The sequence below is a fragment of the Gouania willdenowi genome, chromosome 17 (assembly GCF_900634775.1).
Source record: "Gouania willdenowi chromosome 17, fGouWil2.1, whole genome shotgun sequence".
Classification (NCBI taxonomy): Eukaryota; Metazoa; Chordata; class Actinopteri; order Blenniiformes; family Gobiesocidae; genus Gouania; species Gouania willdenowi.
The window spans coordinates 4384038-4411376 of record NC_041060.1 but is presented as its reverse complement, the minus strand read 5'-3'; the positions used below and the strand labels follow the sequence as shown (position 1 = coordinate 4411376).

Genomic DNA, 27339 nt, shown 5'->3' with positions numbered 1-27339 from the left:
GATGCAATAGGCATAGACTGCCGGGGGGGGGGGGGCTGGCATGCTCGGTTGGAGAGAGGTTGGAGAGGGCGTTAAGAGAGAGGTCATTTAGGTTAGAGAGGGACCGGAGAGGGTCCCATTCCTCTTTCAAACACTCCCTCTATGTCTGCTTACTCCCTTGTGTGTTTGCTCCTGTACTCCTTCTGGCTTTTGTCTTGCAGGTCCGTGGGATCCTCAGTGTGGAGTTACAGAGTCTCAGCGGCTCTGTCTCCACCCTTTTCTCTGCACACACCCAACACAGCATAACGTGGATGGCTGTTCATCATAGGAATGGGATCCACACAAGGTTCCTGCTGCTTAACAGAAGGTTTTCCTTGCCGCCATGATGAATTCATGTTGGGTGTGGGATACATATGTATGTGTATATACGTATATATGCATATGTGTGTATCCATAAAATGAAGAGTCCGTCCTTAAGACTGCTCTACTGTAAAGTGCCTTGAGATACCATTGGTTATGATTTGGCGCTATACAAATAAAGATTGATTGATTGATTGATTGATTGATGCATTGTTGCAGAACTCGTCCTTCAGTTATCCACTAATCTGTCCTGTGGTTTGTTCCTATCTCTGCTGCTGCTGCTGCTTCTTATCTCCAAGTCTTTAAAAGTAGACGATCTATTATAGTCGTAGCTCTTCAGATCTCTGTAAACACTGCTTTGGTTGGTATCTCAGCAGCCACAGATGGATGAGTGATCTATCGTCTCCATCAGACCACTTATGTTATTGACACAAAAGCCAAGGACGCATTGTACTGTATCTTCAGTCTGCAGCCAGAACAAAGCCACAGTTTGTTTTAGGCTCCCTCACACCCTCCTTTAGCGCGCTTTATCAGAAACGCGTGAGCAAATGGTGCACAGCAGGCGTGGTGTCGCCATGTCTCAGGCTCAGGAAGGAAAGTGTGGAACCGTTGCTGTAATTACATGGAAACGATGGGCGAACACACGGAGAGAAAGAGCTGGCTGACAACTTAAAGGAACCTCCTCTAAGGCAGACCTCACTCTCATTTAGTTTAAAGAACCACAGGGTTAACGCACAATATGACGTCAAAAAACATAGACAATTACACCAGGTAACAACATAAAAACGCCAAATGACTACAAAAACATACAAAACCCCACAAAGACAGAGAAAAATGTACTAAAACGAGAAAAAAAAACAAAATGACTTCAAAAACAGAAAATGTAGCTGTGACAAAAATGCACAAAATGACTCGTAAATTAAAGAAAAATACACGAAACACTTGAAAAAACACGAAAACAAAAACACAAAATCAGAGAAAAATATACAAAATGAGAAAGAGATTATACACAAGTGACTTAAAAATGACCAAAGTACAACATAAATACACAAGATGATTCCTAACACACAAAACCACATAAACAAAATGTAAAATGCAAAAAACCCATTTAAATCACAAAATTACAACAAATATACACAAAAAATTAGTTCTAGAAATAAAATTGCTTGTAACACGCAAAAAGAAACAAAATTAAACCATTATACACAAAAATGACTCAAAAATCAAATTCATAACAATTATAAGTCACAAAAATAGCAAACAAGAATACACAAAGGAATTCAAAATCACACAAAAAAGACAACAAATAAACACAAAATGACAGAAAATTTACAAAGCCACTAAAACACAAAATGAAAAACAACTGTACACAAAAGTCACAAAATTACAACAAATGAGTTCCAAAAATTTCAATAAATACACAAAAGGAATCTTATCACAAAAAACTACCAATACAACCAAAATTACATAAACAGGCAAAAATGATTTAAAACACACACACACACACACACACAAAGATAACAGCAAAAACACTCAAATGGGAGAAAAAAACTTCCAAACAACACAAAATGATTTAAAAGACACACAACCCTTTGTTGTTTCCTGTGTTAATGCTCTGATTGGTCTTTACTCTAATGCTGACGTGAATGTTTATCATGATAAAAGTCTCTACCTTAACGTGAAACACGTTGTGTGGTTCTGTTTTGGGTTTTATTGTGTATATAGTGAATGTATCAGTAGAACCAATGGTGGAAACCTGCTCTAGAGTGTAAACGTTCCTCCTGTGCTTTATGAAGCTTCTTCTGAGGAATATTTATTACTTTTTATCCAATATTGAAGGAAATGTAATTTGACAGAAATGAAGTGAGAGCATGTAACTGCACCGGTTCATAAAGGTGTTCATATATGGGTTCATGTTCTCTCCACATCCCCTGTGTGGTCTTAAGAATGTTCTCTGTCTTCCTCGTCATGTGCAGAAACCCTGATGGACAGCCGGTGGGCGACCACAGAGCTGGCGTGGACCACGTTCCCAGAGAGCGGGGTGAGTAAATGTGTTCCTCTGAGTCTTTTTACTGCATTTCTTCCATTTGCTTGTTTAATTGAGCCCAGCTTGCCTCCAGCGGGACACCTCCTACTGTTTTATATCTTTGTTTTTGCACTCCATGTTTGCCTTTTTGGTTACCATAAAGCAAACAAGAACCACATTGTGGGAGATTTTAAAGCTGCTGGTGACGATAATTTTGATCAGTTTTGGCCTCATGGATCAATAAATGAATGAAATATTGGCCAGAAAGTTTGATATTATTGACATTAAGATTTTAGTTGACTAAATATGTTACAGATATAGTCGACTAAAATGTAAAGAAAACCCCAACAATTATACACAAAAACTACTGAAATGACTCTTAAAGGGGACATATCATGGTTTTAAATCCTTCCTTTTTACGTATAAATCATACAGTTGTGGTCTATATAAAGCAGAACTGCAATGCTTGGGTCTGAATAACTCATTATTATAGCTCCACCCCTTTTCTACCCCTTTTCTGATGTGCTTCTGAGAGCAACTTGTTTTGGTGCTGTCTCTTTAAATGCAAATGAGACACTCCATACCCCGCCCCCTCTTCAGGCGACACTCGGTTCAACTCCACCCTGCTCGGCCATTTTTGTAGTTTGATAGAAGAGATACGGCTATGTAGCGGCGCAGAAACTTTTTATTCAGAGGTTATTTACAAAATGTCAACAACGTTAGACTTGTCCATCCAGCCTTACATGTTACAGCCAGAGTCTGACCTGGTGGAGTGAGATGAAAATGAAGATGATGAACCTGCAGAACCCTAACAAGTGAGCTAACACAAGCACCGAGCTAACGCTAGCGCCAAGCTAACGTCACGAAATGCATTTTAATACAGTCTTTTCAAAGACAAAAACGGTAAAATGAAATGACTAATGAAAACTTTAGACTTAAATTAAATCACGTAGGCCATATCATCAAGGATCTAAAACGAGCACACAGCGCTAACATATGAAGACGGTGCAACTGCTAATGCTAACAAAACAATGACAGGGACGTCTTATCATCACACTTTTTAGCGTTATTTACAGCTTACTGAAGTGCTCTGTTCGTCATCTCCAAAGATAGAAGGAATTGAACCCTCAATCAGACAAAGTCTTTCGGCAAATCCTTCTTTATACTGGCAGAGGTTGCTGAAGCAGTCATTCTTGAAGTGCTTCGCGCACACAAAAATTTCCATTAAAAAATAAAACTCAACCAGACACTTTGAAAAGGTTCTGATGCTGGGAGACGTTGTTATGTGTAAGCGTGTGGGTTACTACATCCAACAACCCAACATTTTGACTTAACCTCTCGTAACTTCAGCATCCTTGAGCTTGGACTACAAAATAAAAACGAGAAATAAAAATGGCGGATTGCTCGAAGTGTTGGACCTGGAGTTGATGTACTAATTTGGCAGTTCTGCTGCAAATACTGTGATGTAATAGTTCAAAAAACGTAATAGAGAATAGAAAAATCGAAACAGATTGAAAAATATGTGGATCCCATATGGATCCCATAAGACACCATTCTGTCATTGGTCCTCACGGTGTGCGTGTGTGTGTGTGCGTGTGCGTGTGCGCGTGCGCGTGCGTGCGTGCAATCACTGTGAGGTAAACGCTGCCCTCCACGTCCCAGACGACCATTGAGAGGCTGATAATTGAAAACATGTGTGAGTGTCTTTTATGAACCAGCGCCTCGAGCACATTGGGGGGGGGGCAAATCAAGCTCTGGGGTTGATGCCCCCCACACACCCCCAAACCCCCCCTATGGAGGAACTGAGAGGAAATAAGACAACATGAATTTGACCCCAGGGCTAACAGCCCCACAGACCCTCATCCCCCCCCCCCATCCGCCCCGCACACCGCTCGTGTAATTTGTCTTTGGCTCGGTGAGCGTAGCAGAGTCAGTCAGTGAGTGGAAATGCTGGGTTTCCATGGAAACCATCCCGGGCTGCTTCCTGGTCGCCCTGGAAGCTCGAAGAGGAGTCATATGTCACAAGGTCGCTCCTTTCCTCCTTTCCTCTCGCCTTGACAAGCTCATACGTTCCCCGGGCCGAGAAATTAGCATATTTGTCAGGAAGTACACAAATTGATTCTAATAACACACAAAAAGACAACAAAAGAAATTTACAAAATGATTTTAATACACAAATTTACGACAAAAACACACAAAACAACAAAAATATGCAAAATGATTGTAATATTAACACACAAAGTGACAACAAAACAACAACAACAAAAATTGACAGGGAAATATAGAAAACGACAACTAAAACACACAAAACAACATACAGTAACTACACACAAAATTACAACAAAAATATGCAAAATGACATCCAAGTAAACCAAATATCAATGTTAATACACCAAATGACATGAATGTGAACCAAATAATGATATAAATACATGAATACACAAGATGACAAAAAAAACAAAACACACAACACCCCAACAATTATACACAAAAATGACTAAAGTAACAGAAAAAAAAACACAAAATACACAAACTGACAAGAAAAAGAGACGGAACAACAAAATTATACTAAATTGACAGAGAAATATACAAAATAAAAACAAGAGCACACAAAACAACATGAATACACAATATGACATGAAAGTAAACCACATATCAACAGGAATACACAAAATGAATCCAATAACACACAAAAAGACAACAAAAAAACACCTTAAATTGACAGGGAAATATACGAAACACACAAAATAACAAAAATACACAAAATGATTCTTACACACAGAATGACAACAAAACACACAAAACAACAAAAATATGCAAAATGACAAAGCATAAAAGTAAAAGTAAACCAAATATCAACATTATTACACAAAATGACATGAATATAAACCAAATAACAACATAAATACACAAGATGACAAAAAAACACACAACATCCCAACAATTATACACAAAAATTACTCCAAAATCACAAAAGTAACAGAAAAAAAAATACACAAAATGACAACAAAAAGAGACAAAACAACTTAAATTGACAGAGAAATATACAAAATGAAAACAAGAGCACACAAAACAACAAAATACACAAAATGACATGAAAGTAAACCATATATCAACAGGAATACACAAAATGATTTTAATAACACACAAAACGACAACAATAATACCTTAAATCTACAGGTAAATACACAAAACCACAACAAGAACTCACAAAACAACAGAAATACGCAGAAAAAATATTTGAAAATACAAAGAAAACACAAAAATGACTCCAGAAACACACACCTGGAACACACACCTCTAGGAGGACTCTATATGTTACGAGGTCGCTCCTCCGCTCCTCCCGCCTTGACAAGCTCATACGTTCCCGGGGCCGAGCTATTATCATATATGTCAGGAAGTGCCTGCTCTGATTTATGACGTCTAACGTCGACTCCTGGACTCATCGTTTAGGAATAAATTGCACAGGAGTGGACGTGATATGAGTAATGCATTATTTTTGCTCCAGTTGAAATAATCAATTTGTGGAACGCTCATTTGTTATGGAAATTAGGCGCTCAGTCCTACTGGGAATTATGGGAGGAATAAAGAGTGACTTCTTACAAGGTTACGTATCTCCTAATGGAGCGCGTTTATTGACTGCTGCAGCTTTTATTACAAACACCTGATGATTGCACGTGATTTAACGCTGAAAGTAAAGCTTCGTTCTTCGATAAATCTTTAATGCAAAGATTATTGTCGACTGGTCGTTTTCTGTATTGTGTTGGTGGACAGCGTTCACTGAAATGACATGAACATGGGACTAATTGGAAATAAAGGAAGGAAAATCATGATTATCATCGACCATCAACAACATGATTAAAAATGATACAAAAATGTTCCAAACAGCAACAAAAATATACAAAATTATTCGAGTAACACACAAAACGACAACGAAAATACTTTAAATTGACAGGAAAATGTACGTATTGACAACAAGAACACACAGAACAACATACATACACAATAGTGATAGAAAATGTTCCAAACAACAAGAAAAATACACAAAATGATTCTAATAACACACAAAACAACAACAATAAAACCCTAAAATGACAGGAAAACATATACAGCAGCAAAAATTTATCGGACACGCAAAACGACAACAGAAACACACAAAATGACAAAATGACCAAAAATGGCAGAAGAAAATACATAAAATGATTCTAATAACACACAAACTATTACAAAAATACCTTAAATTGACACAAAAGATCCACAAAATGACATGAAAGTAAGCCAAATATCAACAGAATTACACAAAACAACAATAACACACTAAACAGCATTAATACAACGAAGTTAGATGATTATATCCTGGATTTATCTCCGTTTGCAGCTTCACCTAACCAAACATTGTCAGTCAGACAGAAGCTGTCCTTCGAATCTAGATATCAACTCTCTAAGTGAAGCGAGGTGATTTCAGCCTGGCTACGTGCGGCGCTCTTGTGACAGAGGTGGAGATTACAGCGTCAGACCAATCACAATCACAGAGGAACTGGAGAAAGCAATTTATATTATTTTATCAGTCCATCAGATATAAATCTCTGTTTCCTATAGGATGTCAAATATTCTCACTCTGTCAGCGTCACATCAGATCTACACAGAGGCGTGGTCACACAATGATCCTCCTTTTATTGGACAGGTCCTTTTCTAAGAGAACTGATTGGTCAGGAGGTGGGACTTTAGTACTCGCTCAGAGTACTAAAGTCCTGGTCCTGACCAGGTTATTCATTCAGCCTAAGTTTCCATGGTGATTTAGCTCCGTAGCCAGCTTTGTAGTCCAGCACACACTGATTAAATCCTGGAAGTTAGCTGTTCTTACTGTGCTATAATTATGACTGAACCACTGGTGGAACTAAATGCTTGTGTTATTGTAATCAAACGTAGCTGATTGTGTTTTTATTGCAGTGAGACGTGCACGCTGTGAACGTATCTACATTTAATTCTCTATGTGCTGAGGGTAAACTTTGATTAAACTTCCTGATCTGTGTGTTTGTTCCAGTGGTGGAACGTCAGCGTCTCTGAATGTCACAATCATCTATTGAACGGCTTTTAATGGGAACACGTCCTCTATTAATCCTCCATAATGATCGGACTTCTCTAAACGATTTACGCACACATGAGGATTCCTCTCAGGCCTCGTGTACGTCAGGGGTTCTCAACATTGGGGTCAGGACCCGAATTTGGGATCGCGAGACACTGGGAAGGGGTCACCTTTAAGACACTAGGAATATTTTTTGAACAATTTGAGCCCATTTGTGCTTCTTTTTACCCCTTTAATGCAACTACACCAAACTATTTTCATTACTTTTTCCTGCCATATTTTTGCTTCTTTTAATGCATTTTTCAAACGTTACTCCCATTTTCACTTTTAAACCAGCTCTTTTAAACCCTTTCCACCACATTTCTCACCTAATGCCACATATGTTGACCCATTATAGTCTCTTTTCACCTCTTTTCACCGTATTTCATACTTATTTTTGACAATTTAACCACATTCTTGATTTTTTTCTAACCAATTTCTGTGGTTTTTAAAATCCTATTTCACTGCTTTTCCTCCCATTTTTGGTCAGTTTTTGCTCATTTTTTTTCTGATTAAAACCACATTCATGTACAGTGGGGGTCCCCGGTCTCTGGCACCTTTATTTTGGGGTCCGTGGGCTGAAAAGATTAAGAACCACTGGTGTACGTTACTCAGTATGTGCCGTTGCGTTTCTATTATCTGTTGCTAGCAGATGCTGCAGCTTTCATTAATACATTTCTCTCATGAAGAAGTCCTTTTGTTGTTTCTTTCCTTTAAAATGCTGTCTCTGCTCTTCCCACAGTGGGAGGAAGTGAGCGGCTACGACGACTCCATGAGCCCCATCAGAACCTACCAGGTGTGCAACGTGCGACAGCCCAACCAGAACAACTGGCTGAGAACCGACTTCATCCCCCGTAAAGGCGTGCTGCGTGTCTACGTGGAGCTTAAGTTCTCGGTGCGCGACTGCGCCAGCATCCCCAACATCCCCGGGTCCTGTAAGGAGACCTTCAACCTGTTCTACTACGAGTCTGACGGGGACACGGCCACGGACACCTCCCCCCTGTGGAGGGAGAACCCCTACGTCAAGGTGGACACCATTGCCCCCGACGAGAGCTTCTCTCTGCTGGAGGCCGGACGGATCAACACCAAAGTGCGCAGCTTCGGGCCCCTCTCCAGGGCTGGGTTCTACCTGGCCTTCCAGGACCTGGGGGCCTGCATGTCCCTCATTTCCGTCAGGGTTTTCTATAAGAAGTGCTCCACCACCATCGCCAACTACGCCGTCTTCCCAGAGACGGCCACGGGAGCCGAGGCCACCTCCTTAGTGATCGCCCCGGGGGCGTGTGTGACCAACGCCATGGAGGTGTCCGTCCCTTTAAAGCTCTACTGCAACGGAGACGGAGAGTGGATGGTTCCCGTGGGCTCGTGCACGTGCATCGCTGGCTACGAGCCGTCGGCTGACAGCACCCAGTGCCAGGGTAGGTGTATTTAATATTTAACGCTTAACGCTCAGCCCTGCACCCTCAGCTCTGCATTTATTGTGTGGCTCCTGTGAGGAGGAGGGGGGGGAGAGGCTGAATTAATGAGGTGATGCAGCGAGAGCAGCATACAAATACTGTGCACATAGAGGGAGGGAGAAAGAAGAGCAGGGAGGAATTGGACGAGGAAAAGGAGAATAATAGAAAGCAGAGTAGAGGAATAAAAGAGAGATTAGCTTTAGGAAGAGAGAAAGAACACGCAAAACAACAACGTTAATACCCGAAAATGGCAGGAAAAAATATTCCACACAAGAAAAATACACAAAATACCTCCTATACCACACAAAAAACGCACAAAATGACAACAAAAACACACAAAACAAGATAAATACACAAAATGTCTCCAATAACACAAAAACAGAAATACCCTAAAATGACAGGAAAACACACAAAACGACAACAGCAAAAAATGCAAAACAACAAAAATACACAAAATTATTTTATTAACACACAAAATGACAACAAAAACATACAAAGCTACCAAAAATGAAAATACACAAAACGAGAACACACAAAAAATAACTACACAAAATGACAGAATGAAATACACAAATGTATTCTATGAACACACATAACAACAACAAAAATACACAAAATGGTGACAATAAAACCCTAAAACACAACAAAAATACACAAAATTATTCTAATGACACACAAAATGACACACAAAATGACAACAAAATGACAAAACTACCAAAAATGACAGAAGAAAATACACAAAATGATTCTAACACACAAAGCGACAAATAAAACAAACAAAACAACAAAAATACCTTAAATTGAAGGGGGAAATATACAAAACGACAACAAGAATACACAAAACAACATAAATACACAAATTGACATAAAAGTGAATCAAACAAAAACAGAAATACGCAAAATGACTTCAATAACACCTAAAAAGGCAACAAAAATGCAGAAAAACTGAGAAAAACATACAAATTTACAACCAAAAATACACAAATGTACTCCAAAAACACACTAAGCAACAAATATACATGAAAATACACAAAAATATATGCAATTATAACCTAAAATATACAAAATGACTCCAAAAACACACAAAATGACAACAAAATCACACAAAATGACAAAACTACCAAAAAAGACTGAAAAAAGATACACAAAATGATTCTAATACCACACAAAACAACAACAAAAAAGACTTTAAATTGACAGGGGAAATATACAAAACGATGACTGAAACACACAAAACAACATAAGTACACAAAATGACACAAAGATATAACAAACAAAAATTGAATTACATAAAATGTCTCCAATAACACACAAACAACAACCATTGTTTGAGGCGAGCAGCCACAGATAAGAGGAGAGGAGAGCAGGGAGGGGGATAAAGGGTAAATTATAGATATATTATATATAATAATATATTATAGATGTTTGGGAGCTTAATAAACATCTCTTCAGGGGACGATAAAGTATGTCTCACCTGGACGTGAGAGACATGTCCAACAATCACCTGCAGCTCATTGGCCATCCTGTTACCGCTCAAGGTTAAAAGCACATGATAAAGGCCCACGTCCAGCGCCTGTGATGGAACTGTGATGAGTTAATCTACAGGTGGCCAAGCTCATTAACACCATTCACAGCAGCGTGAGCCACACTAGCATTAATCACACACACGTTTCATTCCTTTCCTCCGTCTCGCCTCGCCTCACGCTAGCAGCCAAACGCTGCGTGAGGCGCAGAGAAGGAGGAGAGAGAGGGAGCAGGCGTGGACAACAGGCCCCTGGGTCTGATTTTATGTGGCCCTCAAAATAAATCACTCAAAAAACACAAATGCAGAAAAACACAGAAAACTATACAAAATTACAACTAAAAATAAACAAACGTACTCCAAAAATACACAAAACAACAAATGTACATAAAAATGCACAGAAATACAGAAAAATATAAAAAATTACAACCTAAAATATCTGCAAAATGACTCAAAAAATTGACAAACCCACAAATATGCATAGAAATACACAAAATTTCAGGAAAATATACACAAATATAAGCTAAAATAGATAAACAGAAATGACAGAAAAATACACAAAATGACTACCGGTACTTAAACACACACAATTACACAAAAAGCCTCCAAAAGCACACAAAAACAAAAAAACAGCATAAATACTCAAAATGAATGAAAACATATACAGAGTAACAACAAAAACAGGAAAATATACACATTTTCAACCAAAAATACACAAAATGATTCCAAAAAACACAAAAGGACAACAAAAATTTAAAAAAAAATAGAAACAAAATGCTTAAAAATGACAGGTCAACATACAAAATGTCATAAAAAACATTATCAAACAAAAATAAGTTTTAATAAGTTAAAAAAACAAAAAACAATCCTATTGTGTTCTTTTGTTGTAGTATATTTTTGTTTTGTGTATCTGTCATTTTGTGTGGTCTTGGACTCAATTTTGTGTATTTATTTTGTTGTCCTTTTGTGTATTTTTCTTTAATTTGTTGGAGGCTTGTTGTTCTTTAGTTTATGGAGTCATTTTTGTGTAATTTTGTTGTCTTTTTGTACTTTTTTGTTTTCTTTTTGGATTTTTGGAATCAGCTTTGTGTATTTTGAATGTCTTTATATGTATTTTGAATGTCTTTATATGTATTTTTCTGTCCTTTTGTATAATTTTCTTTTCTTATGTGTGTTCCTTTTTGTCTTTCCTTTTTGTCACTTTTTTCACCTCTTTTTCTCTTTTTGGGGCCACATATTATCAGACCAAAGGCAGCATGTGGCCCCCGCATGTGGCCAGTGCTCGATCGTCTCCTATGAACTCAGGATGTGTCTAACTGGAGCGTTTGTCTATTATTATGTTTAATTAAAAAATGGTCCGAGTCGACCTCAGACCAAACTAATTAAAGATTTACTTCAGATTAAAGATTCAGGGATGATTCAGTTTGTTTATGAAGGAAAAAATAAAAAGTGTTTCTTATGGAACTGATTAGTTTTGTTGCTGATTTGTCCTCGTAAAGCTCGGCTCGTTCGTGAGAATTCGTCGTCGAGTTAGAGCTAAAGAGCACTTAGCTTAACGGGCTAATCGCACACACTCCTGCGTTCTCTTCCTCTTCCCGACTGTATTTTATTTTATGAGAATCACGCTGGTAGGACACATGTTTGCCAGAGACCTTTTTTTTCCTTTGGAATTTGGCAAAGCTGTGGATCCAGACCTTTTTTCTGCTAATCTCTTTTATTTTATCTGAATCTTTCTTTAGCTTCGGGCTTATGACGGTTTATCCTTAAAAGTCTATATCAGCCAACCTTCAGCGTAACGCTCTAGAATTCAGATTAGTCGCCGTCTGCGATCGCCGTACGACTTTGTTGTTCACTTTCCTAATAAATCCACTCGGCTAATTTACACGTGCCGCGATTGGCCGTCGTCGGAGGTGATTTATTGGCTTATTATGGAGCTCGGACGACAGGGAAATATACACAACGACAACAAGAGCACACAAAACAACATAAATACACCAAATGACATAAAAGTGAAGCAAAAAAAAAACAACAGAAATACACAAAATGATTCTGAACAAACAAAACATTAACAATAAAACCCTAAAATGACAGGAAAACACACAAAACAACAAAAATACACTAACAAACACAAAATGTCTCCATTAAAACATAAAACAACAGCAAAAACACACAAACCGACAAAAGTACAAAAAATGACAAAAGAAAATACACAAATTGTTTCTAATAACGCACAAAGTGACAATAAAACATTCAAAATCACCTTAAACTGACAGAGAAATGTACAAGACGACTACTAAAACACACATACTGTAACAACATAAACTAAATGACATAAGAGCAATCCAAACAAATACAGAAATACACAAAATGTCTCCAATGAAACATAAAACAACAACAAAAACACACAAAATGACAGAAGTACCAAAAATGACAGAAGAATATACACAAAATGATTCTAATAACACACAATGCGACAACAAAACCAGACAAAACCACAACAAAAATACCTTAATTTGACAGGGAAATATACAGAACGACAACAAGAACACACAAAGCAACATAAATACACAAAATTACATAAAAGTGAACCAAACAACAACAATAATAGCCTAAAATGAAAGGAAAACACACAAAACAATGAGAATACACAAAAATGACAGAAGAAAATACACAAAATGATTCTTGTATCACTAAAAACCACCTCAAAAACACAGAAAACAACATTCAAAAATGCCTTACATTGACAGGGAAATATACAAAACAACAAAAACACACAGAAAACAACATGAATACACAACATTCCTCCAATAAAACATAAAATGACAACAAAAACACACAAAACGACAAAAGTACCAAGAATGACAGAAGAAAATACACAAAATGATTCTAAAAACGCATAAAACGACTACAAAAACACACAAAAAGCAAAAACACACAAAACGTCTCCAATAAAACACAAAACGACAGAAGTACTAAAAATGAGAGAATAGTTGTTGACGTTGTCTGCGATCACCGTACGACTTTGTTGTTCACTTTCCTAATACAGTAATTCTACTCGGCTAATTTACATGTGCTCCGATTGGCCGTCGTCAGAGGTGATTGATTGTCTTATTACAAAGCTGGTGTGTGTGTGTGTGTGTGTGTGTGTGCGGGGCACGTGTAGAGGCCTGGTTTGTATTCAGCGCTGTGATTGGGAGCATTGATTGATGGTTTTAGGTGTGGATCCGTTCTCTCTCCATCCTCTGTTCGTCTGACACAGACAATCTCCTGTCAGCACCCGATTCATCCTCATCATCCTCATCCTGCTCGTCTTCAACGGGAAACTTCTGCGTCAGTCTTCTTCTCTTTTCAGGCAGATTAATGTCACTGGGTAGAGGGAGTCGAACTGAAGGAACAGATGCAGAAGTAGCGATAAGCCTTAAGTGTTCTCTATTCTTCACATGGCGTATCGTGGTGTTCTTCATGAATACTGAGGAGCCAGCGTTCTGTTCTGTTCTCTGACAGAAGTGTCAGCGCTGTATGTTTGACTTGTTTTTATTAGGCTGGGCTACCGGACTCTAAACACCACTCACTTTGTTCTTCTTCTTCTTCTTCTTCTTCTTGTGTACACTAGTTAAAATCTCTACTCCTCTGTTATTAGTGACTGGATCGGGCTGAAATATGGTAGTTATAATCTATGGATGTGTACGTATCTATGTTTGGAGCCCGGTTTTTGATTTGGGGCCCTAAAAGAAAAAAAAGAAAAGAAAGTCGATTTCTCATTTATTTGCCAGTCAAATATTACGACAGTTGGTGGTCCCCAGTCATTGGCACATACCAATATATAAATGGAGCCCATTACTCCATATGTGCCAGGGGGCCCCCAGGGGCCTCATTTTTTTACTTGCTGGAATCGAGTCATTTGACTGAATTCTCGGGAACATGGTACGTGCATCCGTACTTGTTTTTAAACTTATTTCCTCTTCCTCTTATTTCCTCTTTCCTTCCAGCCTGCTTCCCGGGAACATTCAAGTCCAAGTTCGGGGAGGGATCTTGCGCCCCGTGTCCGTCCAACAGTCGCACCGGCTCACGTGGATCCAACATCTGTCCGTGTCTGAGCGGATTCTATCGCGCTGACAGCGACGCCCCCGACTCCGCCTGCACCAGTAGGTCCTCGCTCACCTTTACTGACACCATTTCTATGGTAACGTAAAGCTTTGAGTCTTCATCCTGTTGGACAGCTCTCTGAAATAGTGATCAACTGATTGATCGCGATTACATTTTCCAATTACAATGGCATTAGCTTAACATTAGCATTAGCTTAGCATTAGCAATAGCATTAATATTAACATTAGCCCAACACCTTAGTGTTAGCCTAGCATTGGCATTAGTTAGCAGTGTCATTAACAGAGCATTAGCATTAGCAATAGCATTAATATTAACATTAGCCCAACAGCTTAGCGTTAGCCTAGCAATGGCATTAATTAGCAGTGTCATTAACAGAGCATTAGCATTAATTATCATTCAAAATAGGATAGCATTAGCTAGTGTTAGTTTACATTAGCCTATCATTTAATATTAGCTAGCATTAGCATCAACTTAGCATTAGCTAGCATTAGTATCAGCATAGCATTAGCTTAGTGTTAGCTTTGCATTAGCTTAACATTAGCCTAGCATTGACCTAGCATTATCATTAACTAGCATTAAAAATAGGATAGCATTAGCTAGCAATAGCATTAACTTAGCATTACCCTAGCATTAACCTAGTATTTTACATTAGCTGTGTTAGTGTCAGCCTAGCATAGCATTAGCCTAGAATTAGCATTAGCATTAGCCTAGCATGTAAGCCATAGAACTGTAACTTGCTTCTCCAGTTTTGTGTTTAATTACATTGTAAATTACAGTTTTTATGGAATTTCCATGCCAATTGCAATTACAAAGTCAAATATCTGAATTCAATTACAATTCAATTTCAAACAGCAACAAATATTTTAAATGATATTTTTCAATTAAAATGATTACGTCATAATTGTAATCAATTGTCAAATACACGATTGCAATTATAATTGAGCCCAGGCCTGTTTGTAAATATATATGAGATAATATAATAATCAATAATCTGAGCTGCAGGGCACAGGCTGTGGTTTCAGACACTGTCATGATGGAAGTGACTCAGCAGCTTTAACAGATTTCTTAATCCATTCATTTACATACAGATTAACACCAAACTTTGAACTGCTTCATCACAATAATCGTTACTATTAAACCTGGGCAATATTTATTCATGATTTATCTATAAATGTCTATTTTGGCTTTATAGAATATTAAAACATAGCCTATAACAACGTATTTTTATTTTATAGCTTATTTTGGATTCAAATACTCATTTCACGAGTCACTGCTTTTGCTATTTCTCAGAACAGCAGGGAAATTACAGCCCTTCCCCTAAACAATCTACACTACAGAACTCACTCACACGTGCTGTCCTTTATAGGAGAAAAAGCCAAAAGTTGCACATATTGTGCAACTGTTTGTTAATAAATGTTGACATTTGGCATTTTGCATCAGCAAGTTTAACCCAGAATTGTCTTTCTGTCTTTATTCAGTTAAAGATACCTTTATTTGGTCACACTTTATATTAGGAAACCATTAGTAACTTATTAAGCACTTATTAAGCACTTATTAAGCACTTGTTAAGCACTTATTAAGCACTTGTTAAGCACTTATTAAGCACTTGTTAAGCACTTATTAAGCACTTGTTAAGCACTTGTTAAGCACTTGTTAAGCACTTGTTAAGCACTTATTAAGCACTTGTTAAGCACTTATTAAGCACTTGTTAAGCACTTATTAAGCACTTATTAAGCACTTGTTAAGCACTTATTAAGCACTTGTTAAGCACTTATTAAGCACTTGTTAAGCACTTGTTAAGCACTTATTAAGCACTTGTTAAGCACTTGTTAAGCACTTGTTAAGCACTTATTAAGCACTTGTTAAGCACTTATTAAGCACTTGTTAAGCACTTGTTAAGCACTTGTTAAGCACTTGTTAAGCACTTATTAAGCACTTGTTAAGCACTTATTAAGCACTTGTTAAGCACTTGTTAAGCACTTATTAAGCACTTAGTAATACCTTAGTCTCGCAGTTCAAACAGAGTTAGTGTTAATGTTAACCCTAACTCTAAACTTAACTCTAACCCAAGCATATTGAGATCGTAATTCATATACAACAACTTCCTTACGTACTAATAATAAGTAATAATTATGGTTATTGAGAGAAAACTCTTAGTTAATGACATACTGGTTGTATAATAAGGCCATGCAGAATAAGGCATTAAAAAGTACTGAATAATGACTAATTAAATTACTAATTTGCATGCTAATAAGCAGCTAATTAATGGTCAATAGGCGTTCCCTAATATAAAGTGTTAACTTATTACAGAGTGATAAAAAGTATTGTTTTCTAACTTTAAATGGATGAAGCTACAGTAAGTGTCAGTTCCTCTGCTGAGTGAGAGCGACATGTGCTGCGTTCAATGGCTAAAGTCACGCCCCACGGGCTTTTCATCACATTAACTAACACACACACACACACACACACACACACACACACACGCACACACACACAGATCCTAGTCACAGGAACACAGTGGACTGTGACACTGAGCAGGGACACAAGCAGCACCTCACACTAAACGTGTAACTAAACGCAGCGTACTGACAGCTCTGAGTCGGAGGGTCCGTCACAGTCTGTTGCAGGAGGCTCGGGATCAGCGTGAGTTTAGGACCAGAGTCCAATTAGAAGGAGTTCTGATCTGAACCGTGATGGCCTCATGGGAGGAGACGTGTGCTGGGAGCAGGATGAGGGTCTGCCCTCACAGCTGATGGTCCAACTCTGCCTCGCTCCATCCAACACACGTTACCTCCACATATTTATTACAACAGAGAGTTAAAATGAGAAGAAAACATTTATTGTTTTCATCAGAAAGTGATGGAATATTGTATCTTAGCTTCAACCTTTAGATCAGAGATATTTATGCACCGTCTGATACAGAAGATTGGTGGAAAAGATCCATATTTGTGTTAACATTTTGAATGTATAGACTGAATAAATAGGACCCACGTCCCTCTCTCTTTTCCCCTCCCCTTTTTATTTATCCATTTAATCCATTTATTTGCGAAATAAAAACACTTTGAATGTTTAGGAACAGGCTTTAGTAATTAACGGGGCGGGGGGGGGGGGGGGGGGGGATTCCTGGCAAATTTCCACACGGGAGCATATGCTCACGAATTTTGGGAACATTCAAAAATATAAACTTTTCATGGGAAATATGAATGGAACCAACACGAAATTGGGAGTCATTTTAAAAAACAACTTGATATATTGTATTGTAACATAAGTATTTGCTTCCATGCAATAATAATACAATCAAAATATAACATTTTTCATGGAAATTAAGAGGCACACAGGGATGTTAAATATATTTGGGAAAATGTTGTCATCTATAAATAAATTTGCATCAGTAATTTCAAAGTTACTCCAAATTGTCCATTAATTCCAATAGAAAATTCCCATGAAAAGTGTATATTTTTCAATATTCCCAAAATTCCAGAGATTAAGTTCCTATGGAAATGTACCAGAAATGTTTGCAATGATTGTAGTAATAATGCAATTGCTAGCTCCTCCTTTCCAAAATTAACTGAGTTATTATTCATAAATACTGGATATTGAAAGTGTCACGGCAAATTTGCGGTTGACCTCATTTGGAGACATGATTTATTGCTCTGGTTGAGTGATGGAGTCCAGGCGAGGCATTGATGATTTTATAAAAAAGGTTTATTATAAAACTAAATAAAAAGGAGTACAAAGATGGACAAAATTAGTGACCGCCCGGGCGGACGTCCGATGATCGAGTGGCACCCAGTTCTAACTCATCACGTATATTCCCCCTCAGTCCCCCTTCCCTCCTCCCCCCAGGAGATAAAGAGGACAGGGTGGAGGTGATAGGAGAGGGTGAAAAGAGAGTTTCTTCTTGGGTCAAAACAGCCAGTCCTCTGGTGTCTGCTGATTGTCATGGGAGTGGAGGTGTGTGCGTTTATGTGTTTGTGTGTATGAATGGATGTGTATGGGGTGTGTATGTGTGACTATGTGAGTGTGTGTAGGCATGTGACTGTGTGATGCCTCCGTGTCTGAGAGATAAGATGTGTTTTGGGAAGCTGACCTCGAGAAGAGAGCAGAAAACATGAGACAGCAGAAATGAAAAGTCTCAACTTAAAGCCTTAAAAAGAATAAGGTCTATGAGTAAATATGTTAATAAACATAACTATAACTATCATTTAATACTTTAAAATTCCAGCAATCTATTTTCAGTGAAGAAAAACTTGTGCTGCTCAAATTCCACGTCTTCCGTTTTCTTTCTCCAGTTGACACCTCTCTACAACAGAGCCAGAGGCTTTAATGATAATTCTACTCTTCGCTGTTTATTTTCCTTCTCCTACAGCCTGAGCACAGACTGACTCACGACTTCCTCATCGCTCCGTTATAATAAGGCTGAATGAATCCTTCAAACACAATGTTTATCTACATCTCGTGCTCAGATTTATAGAAGCATGAAAAGTCATTCTTTTTAAAATGCATTTTTCCATAAATCAAATTTTCATGTGATTTCTGCATGAGAGTTTACGTCACTGAGATTAAAGCAAACTCAAAACCGGATCTTCATTTTAAGATTACAGACAAACCGAGCATCGTTTGGCATTTTTATTACTAGATATCAGCAGGGTTTTTTTTTTTATTATAGAAGATGATGGTGTCGTTGCTGAATGCAGTGACTTTTCTTTAGCAGCAGCACTGAGATTATAGATGATGTTAAATTGCGTTAGTGTCATTAATCTGTCATTTCAACTATTTCAACACTTCGGTGTTGTTCAGTTTTTCACAACAAACATAAAAAAGTATAAATTGTAGAAAATGTGTTCATAATGAATATTATGTTTTAAAAAATACAAAAGATACAATTGCTCTTATGTTTTTTATGTTACTAGTGAAAAATAAACAATAAATTATTATTATTAAATTATTCTAAGACACAGAGGCAAGTTACAATGGCCTCAGCAGAATCAGAATCACAAAGGATTTTATTCTCCAAGTACAGTTTAACACAGCACAAGGAATTTAACTTGGCAGTTGGTGCGAAGAACCACCAACACACCGAGGCAGCCATCTGCGGCGCCGTCATGTTTAGATGAAAAGTGGGAAAACGTGAGGAAAGGAGAGGGGAAGAGAGCCCTGGACCATCCATCGGAAATGACTTCCCAAAGCAGCTGCCAACGTAATCCAGACTTTGCGATAGATCAGAAAACTGCCAGCTCCAATCAGCAGCATACCTGCAGTCATAATCCTAATTATGTAGACGTGTTCCATGTCCTGAACGGAAAGGATAGACAGACACACGACCTTCCACTTCTCCCAGGAGTCTATCGTGTATCCAGCTGGAAACGTTCCAGCGGGACAGGTGGGCTCACCACTGCCCGTTCTTTCTGTCGAAAAAAATGTGGTTGATTGTTTTTGAGAGACCAGCTGATCAATTCCATAATTTTGGTTTTTTGATAGTGAAGTAGAGAGAGGCTTCTATTGGATTCTGACAAAAAAACAGCACAAGAAGGAGCAGCAAGCAAGGAGAGATAAGGGAGGGAGGGAGCAGAGAAAAAAAGCGTCCGCCTTCGTTGAGAGCGAGAAGATAAGGGCGAGTGGTAGTAACCTTTATACTGTAAATTAAAACAGAGACCAGATTTTTTCTTACATTCCCACTATGCAGTTATGGGCTAATGAACACAGTAAAAAAAAGTATTTTTTTGGCGTTCAAGAGACTGTTACAAATGAACCAATGCTCATATGTGACTAATCATTAGTGATGTGAACAGTCTATGTACAAAGCTGATCAAATTACACTGAGCTGAGGCTAATGCTAAGTTGTTTATTTCACTTTTTTCCCATTTTGAGGGTCTGACATGTCCACCAGATAGGATGTATAGCAGATCATTTTGTATATTCTGAGAGCCACATTTCAGTTTCATATGTCGTGTAATCCCTGAGATATTGGAAGCTGAAAATGGAAGAAAAATAAGGACGAGTAAAAATTGACACAAAACTCTACTAAATTGTCCTTATCTCAAAACGTATGTATCTGATCAAACTAAAAATGTACATCGAATAATCATGAAACAAATGGTAAAAAAAAAAAAAAAAAATCAGATTTTTTATAGACCGAATATTTGAGTCCTGAAAATGTGTTGGAATGATCCGTTAATGTCTTTGGATTCAATTCATTGTCTCTGATTGTGTAGAGCCTTTTCTACACAGCAGAGTTGTTTCTGTCTGCTAGAAAATGTGAGGAAATGTAAGTTCTTGGTGTGAAAAACCAGAATTAGACAAACGGCCTATTTCTGTGGGATGTAACAGCATTTATTCCACCGTTTAGAAGGAATCCTAAAGCGTGACTTTCCTCTCCCTGTCTGTATCTGTGCAGCCATTCCCTCGGCGCCACGCAACGTCATCTCCAGCGTGAACGAGACCTCTCTGGCCCTAGAGTGGGAGGAGCCTGAGGACACGGGTGGGCGCAGCGACCTGGTCTACAACGTGGTGTGTAAGAAGTGCCTGAGGGACCGGAGCCCGTGCACGCGCTGCGACGACAACGTGGACGTGGGCCCTCGTCGGCTGGGCCTGAGGCAGAGGAAGGTGGTGGTGAGGAACCTCCAGGCTCACACGCGATACAGCTTTGAGGTGCAGGCGGTCAACGGGGTCTCAGGGAAGAACCTGATGTCACCCCGATACTCCACCGTCAACATCACCACCAACCAAGCAGGTGAGTGTGATCAGGTAGAGACAGGGCCATATATAAGGGGGAATAAAGGGGACTATCTATAATGTCAGCAAAATTATGTGATAACCACATGTATTTATTCATCTGAATAATATCTACTGTTATCCAGGAAGTTTAATGTTGTGCATAAGCAGAAATGAAATGGTTAAAAGAGATGAAAAATGGTGGAAAAGGTGGTGAATGTAAATGTAAAAGTGGTGGAAAGGGTTCATAAATGCCAAAAATGTCTTGAAAGTAGAAAAATGTGCAGAAAATGCATTGAAATTGTGGCAGAAATGGGAGCAATGTAGCAAAAATGCATTAAAATGAGCAAAAATATGGCAAGAAAAAGTAATGAAAATAAATTAAATGTGATGGAAAAGGAGGTTAAATGGGATTTTAAAAACCACACAAAATGGTTCAAGCATAAGAGTCAAACTTAAGGTCTGGGGGCCAAATCCGGCCCTTTAGAGCATTAAATTTGGACTACAGGATAAAGTCCAAATTACAGAAAACATAAATCATTGTGTGAAAATACCAAGTAATTTAGTTGTAGATATTGCAGACCTTCCAAATACACAAATGCGGGGCTCACAGCTTTCCCACGCTTTTATCACATGAGGGCAGTCATTTTTATTTGCAAATTGTTGAAAGAAATCTTTCTTTTTCAAAATATTGAAATTTGAATACAGTTATTTCACAAAATTTTCCCAAATTGAAAAAAAAAATGGTTACAAACTCAATGAAAAAGAAAAGATTTGATTTTGTGTGAAACTTCCATCACACATTTATAGCGCTGAATAATGTTGAAATTGCTCATTTTCTGCCTAAAATCTGCAGCCCACTTGAAACCAAACTGGTATGTATTTGGACCCCTGTGTTAAAGGTTCCAAAAAACGGACAGAAAAAGTGGTAAAAAGGGCTCAAAGTGTCAATATTGGAACAATTATTTTAAACTGACATGTCATGACAAATGGTGAATGTGCTTCAATTGTCAAAAATAAGCATGAAATATTGTGAGAAGTGGTTAAAAGTGACAATAATGGGTCAATATATGCGACATTAGGTGGAAAAGTGGTGGAAAGGGTTTATAAGTGCTGAAAATGTGTTGAAATGGAAAAGATTGTGCAGAAAAGGGATTGACATGTGATGAAGAAGTGGCAGAAATGGGACTAATGTAGCAAAACAATAATAAAGACCAAAAATATGGCAAGAAAAAGTGATGAAAATATGTTAAGAGATGTTGAGTTTGGTGTAGTTGCAGAAAAAGGGTAAAAATAAGCAAAAATTGGCTCAAATTTTTCAGAAAATATTCCTAGTATTTTGAAGGCATCTGGGGACCCCCTCCCCAATGTTGAGAACCATTGAGAACAGGTCGATAAAAGTCCTAATGACTATTTACATCCGACCATGATAAATGTAACTAAATGAGCTCATTAACAGGAAGTAGTAATTAGTGACATCACCTACGCATCCCTTTGTTGTTTATTTATGTATTTACCAAGCAGCAGATTGTACTTAGTAATCACTCTAACACTTAACCTGCACTTAATCCATCACCATGGCGTTTATGGAGCCACGACATTGACTTTCAATTGAGTCCCAGCGATCAATAAAGTGCTCGACAGTGAAGGTGAACCATGTGCTGCTGCTGCTGCTGCTGCTTGTCTGAAACCTTTGAGATGTTTGAAAGCAGAACATCAGTGATGTAGCAGTGTGTGTGTGTGTGTGTGTGTGTGTGTGTGTGTGTGTGTGTGTGTGTTGGTGCAGCTCCGTCGGCCGTGCCCACCGTCCATCTGATGCGCTCCACCTCTGACACCCTCAGCCTGTCGTGGCTTCCCCCAGAGAAACCCAACGGAGTCATCCTGGACTATGAGATCAAATACCATGAGAGGGTGAGTGTGTGTGTGTGTGTGTGTGTGTGTGTGTGTGTGTGTGTGTGTGTGTGTGTGTGTGTGTGTGTGTGTGTGTGTGTGTGTGTGTGTGTGTGTGTGTGTGTGTGTGTGTGTGTGTGTGTGTGTGTGTGTGTGTGTGTGTGTGTGTGTGTGTGTGTGTGTGTGTGTGTGTGTGTGTGTGTGACTGACCCGCTCTGCATCAACACAACAACACAACCTACATTTAAAAACAATATAAATAAGGGAAACCCATCATTTTATCACAACCATAAAGAAGTATTTGATCTGAGGGTCACATGATCAACATTAATGTTTTCATGTTAGCATTTAGAATAATGACCATGATGAGTCTTTTTCTTATTTTTATTTTCATTTTGTGCGTTTATGTTGTTATGTGTGTTTTTGGAGTGATTTTTGCTAATTTTATTCCAATTTTGTGTATTTTTGGAGTCATTTTGTGTATTTATTTTCTAATTTTATGTGTTTTTGTTGTTTTTTATTATTATGTAATTTTGTGTTTCTATTAATTTGTTTATTGTCTTGTCATTTTGTCTGTTTTTTGAATTATTGTTTTTACATTTTTGTTGCCATCTTGTGTGTTTTTGTTAGTAAAATATGTAAACTTTTGGTGTCATTTTGTATATTTTTCAGTCATTTGAAAATTCCAAAAGACACGAGGTGACTAGAAATATACAATGTGTTTTTTGCTGTTTGTCGTTTAGATTTATTTTGTGTAGTTACGTCTTTCATTTTTTTCTTTAGTTTTTTTGGAGACATTTTATATGTTTTTAGCTGTACATTTATACAATTTCTTTTTAGACCCGTTTTTTTTTTTGTATTTTTGTCAACATTCTGCCCATTTTTCTCACTTATGTGTAGTATTGTTGTTTTGTGTGTTTTTTTGTTGTTGTTTTGTGTGTTTTTTGGAGTCATTTTGTGTTTTTATGTTGTTCTTTGGTATAATCTTCTAATTGTGTGTATCTTTCAATATTTTTGTGCATTTTTGTTGTTCTTTTGTGTGTTTTGAGGTCGTGTGTGTGTGTGTGCGCTCGGTCACTGCTCTGATTAATAATAATTAAATTATGAATAGAAGTTCAGCAGGAGCATTGAGGACTTATTTATTCTTCATCCAAACCTGATGGAATTTTAAATGAAAATATCTTCAGGTTAATGGTGCATATTGATTGGACATGAGCAGCTCATAAAGTAGCAGCCTGTTGGTGCCAGTGGTTTAATAATGACGCAGCTCTGGAGGGATTTTATTCTGAAAAACAAAACAAAACAAAAGCAGTAAAAGGTCAGAACGAAGCTCACAGCTGGACTAAAGACAAAAGCTCTGCTGGCTTTGGATGGACTGGGCCAGGGAACATGAATAACTAAATACAAGCAGAGCAGACATAGGCAACAGGCGGCTCAGGGGCCACATGAGGTCCCACGTCTAGTTTAGAGTGGCTGCCAAAGTAAACACGTAAAATGACTCTAAAAACACATAAAATGACAGAAAAATACCCAAATTTACTCCAAAAACACACAAGCTGGTTAGAAAAATGCACAAAGTGACACCAAAAATACACATAAATAACTCCAAAAACACAAAACGACCCCAAAAAACCCATGAAATTATAACAATGAAAAAACAAGAGCGCAACAAAATATTACAAAATTACTCCAAAAAAAAATACAAGACACCAAAAATACACAGAATGACAGAAAAATAAACAAATCAAAAATCTAAAAACACACAAGATGACTAGAAATATAAAAAACTGAAACCTATACAAAACAACAACATAAACAATTTTTTAGTGAAATAAACTGAATTATTCCAAGAATTCACAAAATAAAGACAACAAAATTGAATGACTTCAAAAACACAAAAAACAACATGAACCCACAAAATTGGAAACATTATAACAAAATGATTCCAAAAACTACACAAAATTAGAATTTATTTTTTACAAACTTCCTCTAAAAAACACACAAAACGACATAAACACACCAAGTTTGAAAAGTCACATCAAAATGACTAGAAAGAATTTTACAAAATTATTCCAAAAACACATGAAACAATGACATGAACCCACAAAATAAAAAAAGACGAAATACAAAATGACTCCAAAACACACAATACAACAATCAACATACACAAAACACACAATACAACAATCAACATACACAAAACACACAATACAACAATCAACATATACAAAACACACAATACAACAATCAACATACACAAAACACACAATACAACAATCAACATACACAAAACACACAATACAACAATCAACATACACAAAATGATTCCAAAAACAAACAAAACAACAACAGCTCTTTGTATTAATGCTCTGATTAGTCATTATTTATACTAGTGCAGTGTTAGTAGGAAGTATTTATTACTATAGAAAAGTGGGAGGGTCAGTAGCTTTTTCATTGATGGCCAGATGAGGTTGTGTCTGAAGGTGGGACGTCATCACTGTAGAGGTAGGACTGATGACATCATCAATGCAGAGGTAGGACTGATGACATCATCAATGCAGAGGTAGGACTGATTACATCATCAATGCAGAGGTAGGACTGATGACATCATCACTGTAGAGGTAGGACTAATGACATCATCACTGTAGAGGTAGGACTGATGACATCATCAATGCAGAGGTAGGACTGATGACATCATCAATGCAGAGGTAGGACTAATGACATCATCACTGTAGAGGTAGGACTGATGACATCATCAATGCAGAGGTAGGACTGATGACATCATCAATGCAGAGGTAGGACTAATGACATCATCACTGTAGAGGTAGGACTGATGACATCATCGACTCAGGAGGTGGGGGCGGGGCGTCCAAACAAATCCGACATAGCTGACACACACACACACACACACACTCACACACACACACGCACACACACACACACACACACACACACAAACACACACACAAACACAAACAGAGATTCCTTGCTTTCCTAGTGAAATGCTGACATAAATGTTGATTAACGTGATCTTCCGATAAAATCAGATGTTTGTGTCTCTGCTGTGATAAAAACATTCTCATTTCTGGAGAATTTTAATGAAAGTTGAAGTGAATCTGATTTAAAAAGCAATCATCTGGCACTGAGCCAAACAGGAACATTGACCAATCGGGAAGAAGCTTGGGTGTCGGCATGGTTTCCTGGGTAACACATGGCATCAAGATGCATGATGGGAAGAGGGCAGACTGTGTGTTGTTGTGGTTGATTCTGAGCCAACAGTGAGCTCAGTGACTGGGATAGACCTGTATGAAGTTAGACAGATGGTCACCAATGTTTCATACCATTTAGTCCAAATACATTTTTACAAGTTAAACTCCAAAACTATGTGTGTTTAACTAGAGCTGTTATTGTGTGTGTGTGTGTGTGTGCACAGGGCCAGCCCATGTCCCACACCGTCACCTCCCAGCACAGCTCAGCTAAGGTGGAGGGGCTCCGGGGGGCCACGCCCTACGTGGTCCAGGTCAGAGCTCGGACCGTCGCTGGATACGGTCGCTATAGCAACCCCATGGAGTTCAGCACCAGCCTCCACAGTACGACCAGACTATTGTAGTTCTGTGTGGTATCAGTGATTTTAGTGCTTTTCTTTTTGTGTGTTTTTGCTGTTGTTTTGTGTTATTGAAGTATTTTAATGTTTTTATTTTGTCATTTTGTGTTTTTTTAATTTGTTGTGGTTTTGTTTGTTATTGGAGCCATTTTGTGTTTTTTTTTTGTGTTTTTTATGATTTTTCTTTTGTGATTTTTGGGTTTTGTTGCCATTTTATGTTTTTTTTGTTAAGTTATTTGAATGTTTTTCTTGTCATTTTGTCATTTTTGTGTTTTGTGCTTTTTTCGAGTTATTAGAATGTTTTTCTCGTCATTGTGTGTGTGTTATTTTTGTCATTTTGTGCTTATTTCTCACATTTTTGTGATATTTGTGTGTGGTTGTTTTGTGTGTTTGGGATTCATTTGTTTGTTTTGTTGTAATTTTGTGTGTTTTTGGAGCCATTTTAACCTTTCTTTTGTCATTTTGAGTGTTTTTGATGCATCTTTTTGTCATTTTGTGTGTTTGGGATTCATTTGTTGTGTTTTGTGTGTTTCCAGAGTCATTGTGTCTTTTTCTAGT

The 27339-nt window shown here is 37.9% G+C and overlaps 1 protein-coding gene across 1 annotated transcript in view; it reads left to right on the top strand.

Moving 5' to 3' along the window:
• Positions 1–27339, top strand: part of ephb3a (eph receptor B3a) — a 67482-nt gene that overhangs the window by 16784 nt on the left and 23359 nt on the right. The window contains exons 2-7 of the mRNA XM_028472465.1: positions 2316–2380; positions 8233–8905; positions 14456–14611; positions 20971–21306; positions 23074–23198; positions 26611–26767. Coding sequence (XP_028328266.1) covers positions 2316–2380; positions 8233–8905; positions 14456–14611; positions 20971–21306; positions 23074–23198; positions 26611–26767 — 1512 coding nt within the window. The remainder of the gene's footprint in view (positions 1–2315; positions 2381–8232; positions 8906–14455; positions 14612–20970; positions 21307–23073; positions 23199–26610; positions 26768–27339) is intronic.